Here is a 17,153-nt window from a genome sequence, read left to right on the forward strand (position 1 = left end):
GGGAAAGAAGACTACTTCTCCCATCATCCGACTGCCACTTCTGCTGATAACAACGAGAGGGGCGCGGCCGAGGGGAGAAGTAGTCTGCTCAGCCGAGCCGGCGTCTGTGTGCGCGGTGCAAAAAAAAAAAAATAAATAAAAAAAATTAAGTAAAAATCTATTTAAAATAAAAAAACAACTTTCTCACCTGTCCGGTGTCCCCCGGCGACCCGATCATTCGGTGGTACACTGACGGGAGCGCGCTCGCTCCCGGCAGTGTACATTGCTGCTGCTGGACGAGGTCACGAATTCATCAGCTGAAGATCAGCTGAGAGCTCCGGGACCTCACTTTACGGCACCGGTGCTGTGTGGGAATATTCTCACGCATCACTGATGCAGTAATGAGGTCACCAGAGCGGATCAGCTGATCTTCAGCTGATGAACCCAAGTGACCTCACCCCTGCAGCACAGCAATGTACACTGACAGGAGTGATTATACTCCTGTCAGTATACAGTGCTGTCTTCTACAGTGATTGATATAACTGCTGTAGAAGTGACCCGGATCGCCGTGGGACAATCTGGATTACTTCATGACGGTGGACAGGTGAGGGATGTGGTTGTTTTTTGTTTTTTTAAAAAAAAAAAATTTCCAGGAGACTAGGGATTCGGGGATTAGGAGAACAATAGATAATTAAAACAGTGTCATTTTATTTCAATAAAAAACTGTATTCTGGCAGTGTCTTTATTGAAAAAGCGTTAAAACCCTTTTCTACGGGGTTAGTAATGGGGGCGTCTTATGGATGCCCTTCATTACTAACCTGGGCTACATGTCAGCCGCCAATACAAGGCTGATATGAACCCCAACCTTATTACCCCACTCGTCACCGCTACGCGGAAGTGGGAAGAGCGGAGGCCAACTGCCAGTTTTGGTGCATCTTATGGATGTGCCATTTCTGGGACTGCAGAGGGGCGATATTATCCGTGGAGGGGGCCAGGATCCATGGCCCCATCCCTGGCTATTAATATCAGCCCAGAGATGTCTGTTTAGCCTTTCTGGTTAGATTTTATAGGGGGACCTTACGTCAATTTTTTTCTGGGGCCTCTCTGTAATCTAGCCCGTACAGGCTAACCAAACAGCTGTCAGCTGTTATTAATAGCCAGGGGACATTTTTGGCTAATGGCCCCTTCCACGCCTACTAATATCAGCTCCCAGTGGCCGGCTTTCCCTCTGCTAGTTATCAAAAAATGAAGCGGGAGCCCACGCCATTTTTTTTTTTTTTTTTTTTTTTTTTCAATTTTAGGCTGTGTGCCCACGATCCGGACGCAGCAGCGCTTTGAACGCAGCATATTTTTGCTGTGTCCAAAATGTTGCATTCTATTGAACGCAGGTAAATCCATATGTGTTCACTGAACCATGCGTATTTACCACATTCAATACATTTTAGTGGTCAAATTTCTGTTGCGGAGACTAGTGACTCCGCAAGAGAATTTGCATTCTACGGTCCTGAAAGACGCACCGCATATCAGTGTCCGCGGGTGATCCGCAGCCTCAGATGCACGGATAGCTGACATGGGATTTCTAGAAATACCATCCACTATGCTGTAACATCTGGGCGCTGCGAGTTTGACGCTGCATAAACACGCAGTTTCAAACCCGCAGCGGCTTCTGATCATAGGCATGTACCCAAGCTCACCCGCAGCATGTCAATTTCTGTAGCGGACACACTAGTCTCCGCTGCAGATTGTGATAGATTTGAAGGGTCATTGTATGCGGTAGATCCGCGTGTATTGACAACAAAAGTGTGGTATTAGAACACATCGTTTTGGACGCAGCGAAAATAGGATGCATACAAAGCGCTGCTTGTTGCTAATCGTGGGGACGTAGCGGCTAACGAAACAGTTGTGAGCTGTTATTAATAGCCAGGGAACATTTTGCCTAATGGCACCTTCCTAGGCTAAAAATAGCAGCTCTCAGCTGCCCCAGAAATGACTTGAATGGAAATGCTAATGAGATTGGGTGCATGGGATTAGCTGACACCTAGCCCTTTTGTCTAGTGATGAGAAGGTGTTAATCAGATCCTTTACTTTAACTAGATTTAGTAATGAAAGAGTTAAATAAACACAGTAAAACACTTTATTTGAAATACAACAGACACATTCTTTAAATTAACCAATATACTCACCCCAGGTCTGAGCGTAATCAAGGGTTAAAGCGATGTCACACGTTTCTTTTTTTCAAATAACTTTATTTAGCTCCAAAAAGCATTAATTGATGTACAAAAACGCATCTAAAAAACGCGGCAAGACGCACGTTTTTTTTTCTGCAGCGTTTTTCCTGCCAAGAGATGCAGAAACACTGCAGAAATTTCCGCAATCAAATCCTGAACGTGCACACATAGCCTAAAGGTTGAAAACGTTCTGAAATTATTCTTCTCTATGACAAAATCTGGCATTTTAAAAACAGGGTTGTGTAGACTTTTTACATCCACTGTAGATGTGAATTCACAATTGATTGTGATGCACACCATCATATAAATCTCTGCCAGCATGAAAGATGTGGGTCTGAACATAAAACTAAATCAGATGCCATGTATTAGATGTATCAATAGCTGCAAGTATGGGATACCCTTGGTATCAGATAATAGTCAATGGTAGTTATTTTTAAGTGTCAGTTCATATTAGAGGCAATTGATAAGAGGTGATTAATAACCAATTTGATTAACCCTCCCCAAAGCTTCTGTAAAAAGAAGGATACAAAGTACTTTTCTGATACACGGTGCACAGGATACAGAAGTACAATCACATTTTCTGACATGGTAAAGGCTATGGGGTGCAGAGACGTGCGACTGAATAGGAGGATGCCATATGCAGCAATTTAGGCACTTTATGCTCCTGTCTACTATCTGTCCCACACACCCAGTGTGGTAAAAGAAAAAAAATTCAATGGGACGATAGAATTATGATACTCGACAACTACATTCTATAGGGGACGACAGCCGACTAATCTCTGTACTCTGGTATCCATAGGTCAGGACTATGTGCCATAATTTGAGTGAAATAAAAATATAATGCAAACACAATATAAAAAATTACATTAATTAATTCATTTTAATATATTCACATTCTTTTCTTCCTTCTCTCTTCCCCTCAATTATGTAATACAGGTCATTTGCTAGCGATGCACACATCGTGTGAATATTTATATTAACTGAGGAGGTATTACATTACTTGTTTGTTCTAAAAAGGTCTATAGCCCACCATACCCCGACTTGACAATTGTTATATTTGATTGCTGGAGTATAAATCATTTTCCTTGTAGCACGAGAGAGGAAGGCAGGTAGCAAACCTGTTGATAAAATAGTGAATCCCATCCCTGGAGCTATGCACAATGCAGGCACTGGACCCGGCAATCAGGATTGCCTAGTGTCTGCCAGGTCTAGCAGACCCATGCCAGTTCTGCAAATGACTTGAGTACAACAGGAGGAGGTTGTTTGCTTTAGCTGGGGATAGATGATAGTTACAGTGTAAAAATGAGCAATAAAAAAAAAGTAAGCCAATACACAATGTGTGGCCAAAAACTACTTTTGAGGCACAGTGCAAAGCTCAGAAGGGAAGAAGCACCATATTGGAGTTCAAATTTTGCTAGAATAGTTTGAGTGTGCCATGTCACATTGGCAGAGCCCCTGAAGTGAAAAAACAGCAGAATCCCCCATAAGGGACCCCATTTTACAAACTACACCTCTCAATGAATTCATCTAGGGGTGCAGTGATCATATTGACACCACAGGGGTGTCACAGAATTTTATACCATGGGGCAGTGAAGAAAAAATAATTACATTTTTATCACAAATATTTTGTTTTAGCCCCAGATTTTACATTTTCACATGGGGAAATTGTGTTACCCAATTTCTGCTGAACGTGGCAATACCCTACATGTGGCTGTACAGTACTGCTTAGCCACAGGGTGAGACTTGGGAGGGACAGAGCGCTATTTGCCTGCTGGAGCCCATATTTTCCTTGAATAGTTTGCGGACTCCATATACAGAGCCCCTAAGTGCTAGAAGGGGGATTCTACTCTATCAAATGACCCCCATTTTGAAAATCATACCCCTGCCAAACAAATGGACGTTAAATGTGGTTTAGACACACTGTGGTGCTCAGAAGGAGGGGGGGGGGGGTAATTTTGATTTGGGAGCGCTGAATTTCTTTGTTGGGGGGGGGGGGGGTGAAGAGCCATTTTGCTTTTAGAGAGCCTTTGTGCAACCAGTAACGTGGAAGCCCCATATTTCCAGTAACACATGACGGACCTGAGTGGGGCTTTTTATGTAAAGCTTTTATTGGGAACATTTTACATCACATTTATCCTGTACTCTACACTGAACACTTACTTTGGGGTTTCCATCTAATTCTCCAAATGACGCGATTTAGATGAAACCCCCGAGGGATTCATTCACTATAATGAGATGAGACAGCATAGTTACTCTGGACTCCATCTGGCCTCTGTTCAGTGCTGTCCTTTTCAGAGGTGCCAAAACTGTGGTTGACCGCGCTTTTATCTACACCTAAAAATACGGACACCGCCAGATCACAGGCCAGACGGCGGTGCCTCCATCTGCCTCATTATAGGGAATCTTCCACTGGGGGTTCCGTCTGAATCACGTATTTCAGAGATTTACATGGAAACCCCGGTGTTAGCGCTCAGCATAGAGCGCAGGATAAATAGGAGCTGAGCCTTACTGCGATCTTAGGGAGTTTGAATGAGCAAATCAAAAGTAGGTGAAGAATTGGTTTTACTTATTTTTTACGCTGCTCCTCGTGTGGTATAAGTGATTAGGCGACTTTATTCTTCAGGTCGGTGCGATTACAGCGATACCAGATTTATATCGGGTTTTTATGTTTGGCTGATAGCACATACTAAAAAACTATTTTTTGCATCGCCATATTTTGAGAGCTAGAATTTTTCCAGATTTCGGCCGAATCATGTAAGGGCTTGTTTTTTGCAGGATAAGTTGACGTTTTTATTGGTACTATTTTCGAGTACGTGACACATTTTGATCGCTTTCTATTCCAATTTTTGGGAGGCAGAATAAACAAAAACCAACAATTCAGGAATTGCTTTTTTTGTTAGTTTACCACAGTTCCACGTGTGGCAAAATTGATAAGGCAGATTTATTCTTTGGGTCAGTACGATTATAGCGATACCTCATTTATCTAATTTTTTTTTATGTTTTTGCAATTTTACATAAAAACTTTTATAGAAAAAATAATTCTTTGCATTGCTGTATGCTGAGAGATGCAACTTTTTAATTTTTCGGCTGATGGAGCTGTATGGCAGCTTGATTTTTGCAGGACAAGACGTTTTCAGTGGTTGCATTTTTATTTACATATGTCTTTTTGATCGCGTTTTATTCTACTTTTTCCCAGTGGTATGATGAAAAGCCATAGTTTCTCATGTTTTTTTTTTGTTTTTTTTACGCTGTTCACTGAAGGGGTTAACTAGTGTGACATTTATAGATCAGGTCGTTCCGAACGCGGAGATACCAAATATGTGTTCTTTGTTTATTTTATTTACATAAAAATGTGTATTAATCAGTGTAATTATATATATATATATATATATATATATATATATATATATATATATATATATATATATATATATATATATATATATATATATATATATATATATATATACACATATACACACACACACACACACACACATACACTTTTTTTTTTTTTTTTTTTTAAACTTTTTTACTTATTCCCACTTTCTTCACAGGTATAATGTATTGCAATGCGCTAGCACTGCAGTACATTATACCTGTATAGAATACTTCTGAGACCATGCTGTGAGCATGGTCTCAGAAGCATTCAATAGCTTGGTGACCTGGAGGTAGCCATGACGACCTCGGGTCACCATGACAACGGTTGGGCCCACGCAATAACGTCGTGGGTGCGCCGATCTGAAGGCAGAGGGAGCTCACATCCTTCTGCCTGCCCCCTGAATGATGCGATCGTGGCATCTAGGGGCTTAAAAGCCAGGGGTGGTGCCGACACCGCTCCTGGGTGTTAGAGCAGGAGCTCAGCCACTGGCAACACTGAGCTCCTGTTGTGACTGGGCAGAATATGCTGATATTTTAGCATCTCCTGCGCGGTCAGTCAGTTAGATTGACTGACCAATCACAGTGATGAAGGTGCAGGGCATAGGTCCCTTCAACTGTTCCCATGCCGATCAGCTGTCTGTGACAGCTGTCGGCATGGAACTGTCCCTGTGTGTTTACACGCAGTGACAATTCAAAGTCATGATGGGGATTAACCGGTCCTGGTGCGCGAACTAGCATCCGGCCATGACGGGTTATCCCAGTCATTGAACGTAATAGGGTTAACTTTCCCCTTTGTCAACATGGCGTGTCCCCAAACACGGACATAGTAATAGAGAGTAATGACAATTTACATTTCCAGGAGGAGTAAAACGGAGAAATGGCACAATACAGAGTTCTAAGAAAAGATGCTCTAGAATTATTATTATACAAGCAGAGCCGCCATCAGAGCATTACTGCCCTTACTGTTGTATGGGGCCCGATGACCAGAAGCAAAGAGCAGGGGTCCGGCCCGTGGCTTAACCTGTACACTGACACTTCACACTATATACAGAGCTCCTGTGTATAATGTCACTGGCACACTATATTACTATGTACAGAGGTCCTCTGTATAATGGAACTTATGGTAATATTAGTATTGTGTTTTTTTTTATTTTTTATTAATGATCAGTATTGTAGTATTCAGTCATTATGTGGTAATAATATGTGGTCCGGCCATAGCGTGGTGAAATTGCAATTCAACATCTTTGTTTTTTTTTTACAATGTTCAATAAATGCTAAAACTGACCTGCCAATATGATTCTCCAGGTAATTACGAGTTCGTAGACACCAAACATGTATAGGTTCTTTTTTATTTAAGTGGTGAAAAAAAATCAAAAGTTTGTTAAAAAGAAAATGGTGCCATTTTCCGAAACCCGTTTTTATGGATACCATTTTGGGGTAGATGAAAGTCCATTATTGCATTTTATTGCAATGCAGCGACGACTGAATTCTGGCATTTTGAATTTTTTTTCGTTATGCCGTTAACTGATCGGATTAATTTTTTTTTTTTTTTTTTTATATATGGATAGATTGGGCAATTCTTAAAGTGGCAATACCAAATGTGTATATGTGATTTTTTTTTATTGTTTTATTTTGATTGGGGCGATTTAAGCTTATAGTGTTATATATATATATAAATAAATTTTTATTTTTTTTTCCCCTCATTTTTAACTTTTTGCAAGCTTCAATAGTCTCTATGGGAGACTAGAAGAGATACTTCAGACAGACACATATAAGGGAAATTAGAAAGATTATTCTTTATTGAAGAAAATATATAAATATCATAAAAATTACATTCTTTCCCACGCTGCCTTGGACTCCATAGACATGACCCAAGGTAATGGAAGCTCCATATCTGGTCCTATAACTTACTGATAAGTATATCTTATTACGCAATCACTACGGTTACAGTCTACTTGACAGCATACAACCATTTTGATACTTACCTGCATGTATTTTACATACAGGATTTTTTGGCCTTATGCTAGACGTGCTTTCAGCTTTCCCTAGAGGATTTGTAATCATTATTTTTTGATATGGTCAGTGTTAGGATTTTTTATCCATAGGCATCATATTTACACCTGTCATCCACTGAATGCTTTTTTGGGGTGTTAGTCTTTGTTATATCAGTCACCTCATTACATTACTTTTTAGCTGTCTTTTCTCCCCCTCCCCTACTGTCCTTACTTTGTACTTTATTATTTATATCGATTGTAATTTTTATATTTATATATTTTCTTCAATAAAGAATAATTTTTCTAATTTCCCTTATATGTGTCTGTCTGGAGAATACTTATTTATGGACTTTATTATTTCTCATTTCGGAGGGAAAAGGCTTCTCCTCTCCCTCGTATTGTAATCTCTTTCTCCAGAACAGATCTTTTTGGTTTTGCTTTGATTATAGGGATTTGCGGACCATGTATTATATGGTAGGCATATAGGTTTTCTAGAAGAGATACTTGCCTGATCACCTGTACTATACACAAGCAATCAGATCGCCGGTGTGTAGCAGAATTGCTCACTTGATACGAGCGCCGACCGCTGGGCGGTGCTCATAGCAATCTGGCAATGACAATCGCAGAGATTGACAGCAGCATTTAACTAGCTAACAGCCGCGGGTGGATAGTGATTCCACCTGCGGCTGTTAGGAGCACATGTCAGCTGTATAGATCAGCTGTCATGTGCCCGGAAAGGTGCGGGCTCCGGCGCAGGGGATATGACGTGTGTCGTACTATTACGGCACACGTCATAAAGGAGTTAAAAGAAAAATAAATAAAAATATACCTAAAAAGAGTATTGAATATTTTAAGATATGTTTAATAGGTTAGAGTAGGGCCTGGCCAGAAGAGTCTACCTTGTCGTCTTGTTGCGGGGGCGAAGTATCAAGGGGGCCTGAAAATTTTGCCAGTATGGCGCCCTGAAATTCTTGGTGGCAGTCTTGTATACAAGCATTTACGAAATCAAAACATGTTAGTAGAGCTGAAAGATCCTCATTAAATCTGCCAATGAGCCTATACTAGGGCTAACTATACTTTAGAAAAAGGGAACCTGTTGCATAATGCATGCTGCCCAAACTACAGGCAGCATGAATCAGGGCCAGGCTGCACAATTACAGCCAAGTATATTTTTCTCAGAAATGCTGACTTTTTATAGTTAGAAGATCCAGCTTCTCAGTGCCATTCTAGGCGATTGACAAGTCTCTGCCAAAATCAACCTGAGCGGCGCTGAGAAAAGCAGGCACGGGGCAGTGCCAGACTAGTCTCATCTCTAGCTATGGTCCCAGCCAGATCCTTTATTTTCTTGAAAATGCCATGACGATGCAGAGAAAAATATACCTGGCTGCAAATGTGCTGCAAGGCTCCTATTCATGCCGTACATGGTTTAAGCAGGATGAATCAGCTGATGGGTTCCCTTTAGGCTATGTGCCCACGATGCAGAAATGCTCTGGATTTTTCCTGAGCGTTTCTGCATCTCCCTGGCAGAAAAAACACATGCGGATTGTACATGCGTTTTTCCTGCCAGGGACATGCGGTTGTGAAGCGTTCTTCACATGCATTTCCGCATGCGGGTTGACAAGCGCTTTCTAAGCGATTTTAGCATCAACTTGGTCACACTATATAAATCCATGCAAACGGCATGGATTTATATAGTGTGACCCCAAAGAATGGTTAAAAATAAAAAAATAAATCCATACTTACCTTTTGATGGCCTCTTGCTTCGCTCAGTCCTCCCTTGCCGGCAGCTCGCGGTACACTACACTGAAGGACCTGCCGTCACAGGACTAAATGACGTCAGTGCAGGTCCTTCAGTCCACCACGAGCTGCTCTCATGGGAGGACAAGGAGACCGGGGGCCATCAGAAGGTAAATATAACTTTTTTTTTTTATATTCTTTTTTTTCACAGGTTCTATGGTACCTGGGTCTGGAAGAGAGTCTTCTGTCCTCCACACCCGGGTACCATCCGCAGATTGGAAAGCATGGAATGCGCATCTACAGATACAGTGATGCGGAATCCATGCGTTCCAATGCAAGTCAATGGCGGCGAAAATGCAGCGCTTCTGCAAAATAATTGGTAGTGCTGCGTTTTTTTCCGCAATGATAATCCGCAGCGGAAATTTTTGCAGCATGTGCACAACACATGCGGATTATCATTGGGGAACATGGCAGGCCTTCTACCATGCGTTTTTTAAGCATTTCTGCAGCATTTTTGCCGCTGCGGAAACGCTTAAGAAACGCATCGTGGGCACACAGCCTTAAGCACACTACTGTGCAGGATTTTTTAAAATACAATGGTTCATCTGATGACAATGTTTAGACAGTTAGGTTTCTACTAGAGATGAGCGAACCCGAATTGTAAAGTTCGGTTCCCATTACCGGAGCAGAACTCTGAACACTGACTGCTCCCGGGTGTCTGTTTTTGGAAGACACAGACAGAGAATGAGTGAGGAAAATAAGTATTTGATACACTGCCGATTTTGCAAGTTTTCCCTCCTACAAAGAATGGAGAGATCTGTAATTTTTCATTGTAGGTACACTTCAACTGTGAGACAAAATCTAAAATCATATTTGTATGATTTTTACATAATTAATTTGCATTTATTGCATGAAATAAGTATTTGATACAAAACAAAAACAGAACTTAAAATTTGGTACAGAAACCTTTGTTTGCAATTACAGAGGTCAGACGTTTCCTTTAGTTCTTGACCAAGTTTGCACACACCGCAGCAGGGATTTTGGCCCACTCCTCCATAAAGATCTTTCAGGTTTCGGTGCTATCGCTGGGCAAAATTGAGTTTTGGCTCCCTCCAAAGATTTTCTATTGGGTTCAGGTCTGGAGACTGACTTCTCCAGGACCTTGAAATACTTCTTGCCAAGCCACTCCTTAGTTGCCCTGGCTGTGTATTTCGGGTCATCGTCATGCTGGAAGACCCAGCCACTACCCATCTCCAATGCTATTACTGAGGGAAGGAGGTTGTTGGCCAAAATCTCACGATAGATGACCCCATCCATCCATCCTCCCTTCAATACGGTGCAGTTGTACTGTCCCCTTTACAGAAAAGCACCCCCAAAGTATGATGTTTCCCCACCATGCTTCACGATTGGGACGGTGTTCTCGGGGTTGTACTCCTTCCTCCAAACGCGGCTAGTGGAGTTGGTATCAAAAAGTTCTATTTTGGTCTCATCTGACCACATGACCTTGTCCCATGCCTCCTCTGGATCATCCAGATGGTCACTGGCGAACTTCAAACGTGCATGGACATGTGCTGGTGTGAGCAGGGGGACTTTGCGTGCCCTGCATGATTTTAATCCATGATGGCATAGTGTGTTACTAACGGTAATGTTTGAGACTGCGGTCCCAGCTCTCTTCAGATCATTGACCAGGTTCTCCTGTATAGTTCTGGGCTAATTCCTGACCTTTCTCAGAATCATCGTTACCCCACGAGGTGAGATCTTGCATGGAGCCCCAGACCGACAGTCATCTTGTGTATCTTCCATTTTTAATAATTGAGAAAGGCAAGCGCCGAACAGCTCATTGGGGAACGGCCTGAGTGCGGTGGCCTGGGTTTTGGAAGTGCTCATGGAGCTATGTAAAAGGTTCTACTTGTATCTATTGGCATATGTAGTGTACTTAGATTAAGTTAGTGATACCCATCTACGTTAATGTTGAGCAAATAATCCATTTATGATTGATATGATCCTATTACATTGTGCCACCGCAATGGGCGGCCGTTGTTGTTGTTTTTATATTGGTGTATCCAACTTTTGTACTTTTCCCATTTTTCTGTAGATCTATGTATAATAAAGCATTTTTATGTTTATAATACTACCTCTTTGTCGCCTATTTTGGCCGTTGGCCACCCCCTTATCTATCGTGCATGACGACTGGTTTAATTTTCAGTCTGCTCTTTGAGCTGCAACATGAATTTAGTTAAAATACTTCTAATTATTATATATATTATGAATATTTGGTTGCTGCAGCCGGTGGGGGGGGGGGGTTCACGTGATGCCTGTGAGCGGCCAGACATAGCGCCGCTCACAGGCAAGAAGAGCAACACAAGGTATTTACAAATTAACTTATTTCCACCATAAAAAAACATTGGCACATTATCAACAGTAGTGGACAACCCCTTTAAACAAATACTAACAGGTCTGTGAGAGCCAGAATTCTTGCTGGTTGGTAGCTGATCAAATATTTATTTCATGCAATAAAATGCAATTTAATTATTTAAAAATCTTATAATGTGATTTTCTGGCTTTTATTTTAGATTTTGACTTTCACAGTTGAATTGTACCTACGATAAGAATTACAGACCTCTCCATTCTTTGCAGGTGGGAAAACTTGCAAAATCGGCAGTGTATCAAATACTTATTTTCCCCACTGTAGAGAAACTTTGCCTTCTAGCCCTTACTATGACCATTTTACAAGTTTGGGTCCCCAGTAACTTCTATGGGGTTCAGGTTCAGGTACAGTTCTAGTAAAGATATAAATCACTGCACTCCCTATGAGTGTGCACGAGTAGGGGCCGAACCCTGGTATATCAGATCAAAGAGCCTCGGCACTCAATCGTCCTTTTGCAAGAGAAAATTTATTGACTTTGTGAAATAAATCTGTACACAGAAATAACACCAAAACGTTTCGGTCTTAGCGACCTTCTTCAGTTGACGGGTAATTCTGCTAGTTGGAGACCGCGTTGTGATGTCCATGCCCCCACGCGCTTCTCAGCAGGCAGCCCTATTGGGACCCACTTGTTGCTCACATCTCTCGCAGAATTACCCGTCAACTGAAGAAGGTCGCTAAGACCGAAACGTTTTGGTGTTATTTCTGTGTACAGATTTATTTCACAAAGTCAATAAATTTTCTCTTGCAAAAGGACGATTGAGTGCCGAGGCTCTTTGATCAGGTACAGTTCTAGGACCCGAACAGAACTTTGGACTAAAGTTCGCTCATCCCTAGTTTCTATAGTAACAGACTACAAACTCTGTAGTTTGATTCGATAGTTATATTGCTGTCAAATTGTCTCTTAAAGGCAAGTGATCACTAAGTTTAACCCCTCAAAATGCATGAGGGCATGTATGTCTTTGAAATGACAGCTTTCCATTTTCTATCTGTTGTTGCATTTTCCAAGGAATTAGCATAATCATTCATATGTAAAACATGTGTTAAGTGCTCTGTACATGTCAGAGCACTACATGAGTCACTGCTTCCAGAGGTTTTTTTCCCCACCCAGCAGCAGCGTAATTAGCTTCATAGCTCACTGTCAGATTTCCCCGATTGGTGCCTGACGTCACATAGACTGAGTTATCAATCAAGCTAAAGAGGCTGGTGATGAGCAGAGAAATAACCTAGAGAGATGGAGCAACTCAGGAACTGCTCTGTCATGTCCAGAACACTAAATGCCTCATTTGCACATGAATAGTAGCGCTCATTTCTCGGGTATGCAGCAGCAGATAGAAGAGATAAAAGGTGCAAATGGATTTTCATTTCAAGTACATGAATGCCCATATGTGTGGCTGATCTTTGAAGCTGGACATACAATTTGGATAGGTACATGGGGTTGAAAAAAAACTATTGAGAAAATTTATCTTCAGGTGAACAATTGCTATACAAACATAGCCATACGCATTTTATTACATGTTGGCCATTACAGTCACTCAGATTGTCCACAGATGCTCAGTAGCACCAGGCGATGGACAAACCTTCAAACACACCCAACTTCATTTTACATGATGACGGTTTGACATCAATGAAATAAATCAATCGTTGTTAAAGAATATTTCATATTCATTATGTTTAAAATCATTCATTTTCTTCCACTTTAGACTAATTTGAATGGACATCTTCACTTACTAACATTTCATAGCAAAAAGAAGGGGGCAGAAGGAGAGCAGGACTAGACTAAACCGTGCAGCAGAATTACTAATCATGTGCAATATTTAACAAACACACTTTATTGCCAAAAGTACTGGCTCACACCTCTTAATCATTAAATTCAGGGTTTCATTCAGTCCCGCTGTCATATTTATATCAAATCCAGCCCCCCACCATGCAGTCTTCTGTTACTAAGATTTGTGAAGGATGGCTCGTTCTAAAGAGCTCACTGAATTAGAGTGGTCCTGTAATAGTATGCCACCATTGTAGCAAGTCAGTTCATGATAGTTCTTCTCCTAAATATCCCACGATCCACTGTAAGAGGGATTATTGAATAGTGGAAAGAACCACAGCATCTCAGCCACGAAGTGGACCACCACGTAAAGTTACAAAATGAGGTCTCCAAGTGCTGAGACGGAGCCAGATTCATCTGTTTCTTTTTTTCTTCTCTTGTATTCGCTGATGTTTTCTTTCACCAAATTCTTCAAAATGAAGCATAAGATTCATGAATTTGGCACTAAATCAAAACTGCTCTTTGTTTTTGTGACTTTTCGACTATCAAAAGTTGCAAATGCTTTATAAAGTCACAAATTTGTCTAAAAATGCGTAAAATTAAAAACTTTGCCTAAAACCTCACTTAAAGGCTTGGACTGGAGTGAGAACAGGCCACAAAAAAAATTAGACATTTGGTAAAAGTCACATTTCATGAAGCTGTCTAAATCATCTGGATAAGCAAAGCTGTCAAGGACAAAAAAGGCAACAGAAAACATATAGAGAATAAGATACAAATGCTGAAGCCACTAATAAGGAGCAAATTATAAAACTGGAGCAACAGCAATAATGGATCGGGCCATTGTGCATAAAAGTTACCCACGTTCTGCTGACAATAGCCTCCTCAGCACAGAACCGGCATGCAATCATTACTCCGCCAAGCAGCAGATGGAATGGTGTAAAGCACTCCGTCACCGTACAACGATGAAGCACACTTCTCTACCTGCCACTGATGGACAAGTGTGGGTTTTGCAAATACCACGAGAACGTTATCTGCTTGACTGCACTGTGCCAAGTGGAAAGTTTGGTGGAGGAGGAATGATAATGTGGGGTTGTTTTTCAGGGGTCGGCTTCAGCTCCTTAGTTACAGTGAAGGGAAATCGCAATGTTTTAGCATACCAACATATTTTGGACAACCGTATACCTCCAACTTTGTGGGAACAGTTTGGGGAAGGGCTTCCTCCTTTCCAGCATGACTGTGCTTTGTGCACTGGGGAAAGGTCCATAAACGCTTCAAAGCAACAGTGCTAAACACTGAGCCACCGTACTATCATGGAAACATATAGATGTGCATAGAAGCTGTAGACACATGCAGAAAAGCAATGAAATTTAGAAAATTGCTCTGGTCTTAATTTGAGATATAATAAGGTTGATCAACAATTGAATCATACATGTCCTTCACCCCTAGTTTAGTAGACATGCTTCACATGAATGCATAGATCTCTAGATCCAACTACAAATTTGACTTAACCCCTGGACCCATCCACAACGACCACAGATTCCTTCACAACGGCTGCACCCCTGGACCCAACCACAGGTTCCTTCACAACGGCTGCACCCCTGGACCCAACCACAGGTTCCTTCACAACGGCTGAACCCCTGGACCCAACCACAGGTTCCTTCACAACGGCTGAACCCCTGGACCCAACCACAGGTTCCTTCACAACGGCTGCACCCCTGGACCCAACCACAGGTTCCTTCACAACGGCTGCACCCCTGGACCCAACCACAGGTTCCTTCACAACGGCTGCACCCCTGGACCCAACCACAGGTTCCTTCACAACGGCTGCACCCCTGGACCCAACCACAGGTTCCTTCACAACGGCTGCACCCCTGGACCCAACCACAGGTTCCTTCACAACGGCTGCACCCCTGGACCCAACCACAGGTTCCTTCACAACGGCTGCAACCCTGGACCCAACCACAGGTTCCTTCACAACGGCTGCAACCCTGGACCCAACCACAGGTTCCTTCACAACGGCTGCAACCCTGGACCCAACCACAGGTTCCTTCACAACGGCTGCAACCCTGGACCCAACCACAGGTTCCTTCACAACGGCTGCAACCCTGGACCCAACCACAGGTTCCTTCACAACGGCTGCAACCCTGGACCCAACCACAGGTTCCTTCACAACGGCTGAACCCCTGGACCCAACCACAGGTTCCTTCACAACGGCTGAACCCCTGGACCCAACCACAGGTTCCTTCACAATAAATCTCTAGACCCAACTACAGGTCAGCATATAGATGAATGCTGCTCCTCATCACATGTGGAGAGAAGCCTTTCCATGACCTGTCCACGCCTGTATGATGTCAGCTCATTATAATGTATATATAGAGGACGCTAGCCCTCAGCTGGTGGCCACTTCCACACAGCTTCATCTTATCACACATGTCTCAGCTTGCAATGTTAACTTGTGAGCAGCATGTCAGATGGTGTGTTTTTAATAAAGAGTCCAGCACACTCGGCACTCACTCCTGCAGCCGTCAGCCTCCGGCACTCACTCCTGCAGCCGTCAGCCTCCAGTCCTGCCCCTTATCAGCAGTTCTGGCTAGCTGCGGGGACAGACAGCTCGCCACTCACCTTCCCAGGACTAGTGCCACCAAGTTTTGGCCACAGAAACTTTCCCAGGCTAGGACCCGCGGGGCTCGGCGTCTTGCTGCCCCCGCACCCTGCCGGTATAAGCACCGGGCGCCGCTCACCTTCGTCTCTGGATATGTACAGCCCGCTGGCCGGCAGAACGAGCGTCCAGCACAGGGCGGCACAGGTGAGAATCCCAGTGACGGGCTCCATTGCAGCTGGACTGCAGCGTCGCTGGCTGAGCGCAGGGATCCAGCGTTGATGCTGGTGTCGGAGCTCCAGGCTACAGCCGTGTCACTCACTCCAGCGCGAAGCTCTGTCTGCAGAATAACTCCAGCTGTACACCAGTTCATCGCAAGTTGACTTGTCATCCAGCACGTGAATGGCTCTCCTGCCGGGGGCACGATTGGCGGCTGTAAGGCGTCTCGTGATTGGTCGCTGTCATTTCCCCTCCAGTGGATGTGGCAGTGACTTGAGCGGCCGGGCAGCTCTTGTCATTGCACAGTGTGGAAGTTATCAGCTGCCACATGGACAAGTGATGCCTCATGCCTGGCACCAGTGCCCGCGGTGCGAGCTCGCCCTCATGGCCGCTCCTCCGGGCACTGCGTGCTCACTGGGGCACAGGGGTTAACTCTTTAAGGACAGAGATTTTTCCTTTTCTCCCCCACATCCTGACAGCCCTTTGTTATTTCCTCTTCTCTGTATGTTTCCTCATTTTTCAGTGTTTATGTGTGGTCCACCAGTTGGACAGCCCCCTTTATGTGTGGTGGTCCCCCTTGTGTAATAAAGGCACCATATCTTCGCTGTCCCAGCGATGTCCCCCGGGGCTCATGTGACATTATTATGCTACGTGAGCGCTGCTACCAATCAGCGGCCACTACTGGCTGCACTTCTCACACTTCTGCCGCTTGTCCAAGGGTCGTCTGAGGCCAGTGAGTGCGCGGCAGCCAGATACTGACCACTGATTGGCTGCCGGGCTGATTGGCTGCAGGGCTCGCGTGGCACAATAATGTCATGTGACACCC

The 17,153-nt window shown here is 43.3% G+C and overlaps 1 protein-coding gene across 3 annotated transcripts in view; it reads right to left on the minus strand.

Annotated features, from left to right (window-relative positions):
* The window catches only part of LOC141164392 (A disintegrin and metalloproteinase with thrombospondin motifs 2-like), an 837,082-nt gene extending 820,600 nt beyond the window's left edge, over window positions 1-16,482 (minus strand). For all 3 annotated transcript variants that reach the window (XM_073649565.1, XM_073649564.1, XM_073649563.1), the window contains exon 1: window positions 16,251-16,482. In XM_073649565.1, coding sequence (XP_073505666.1) covers window positions 16,251-16,341 — 91 coding nt within the window. In that variant the 5' untranslated portion in view covers window positions 16,342-16,482. The remainder of the gene's footprint in view (window positions 1-16,250) is intronic.
* Between the last annotated feature and the right edge of the window lie 671 nt (window positions 16,483-17,153).

This window comes from Phyllobates terribilis, unplaced genomic scaffold, assembly GCF_046119375.1.
Source record: "Phyllobates terribilis strain yellow unplaced genomic scaffold, ASM4611937v1 Scaffold_10__3_contigs__length_209671492, whole genome shotgun sequence".
Classification (NCBI taxonomy): domain Eukaryota; kingdom Metazoa; phylum Chordata; class Amphibia; order Anura; family Dendrobatidae; genus Phyllobates; species Phyllobates terribilis.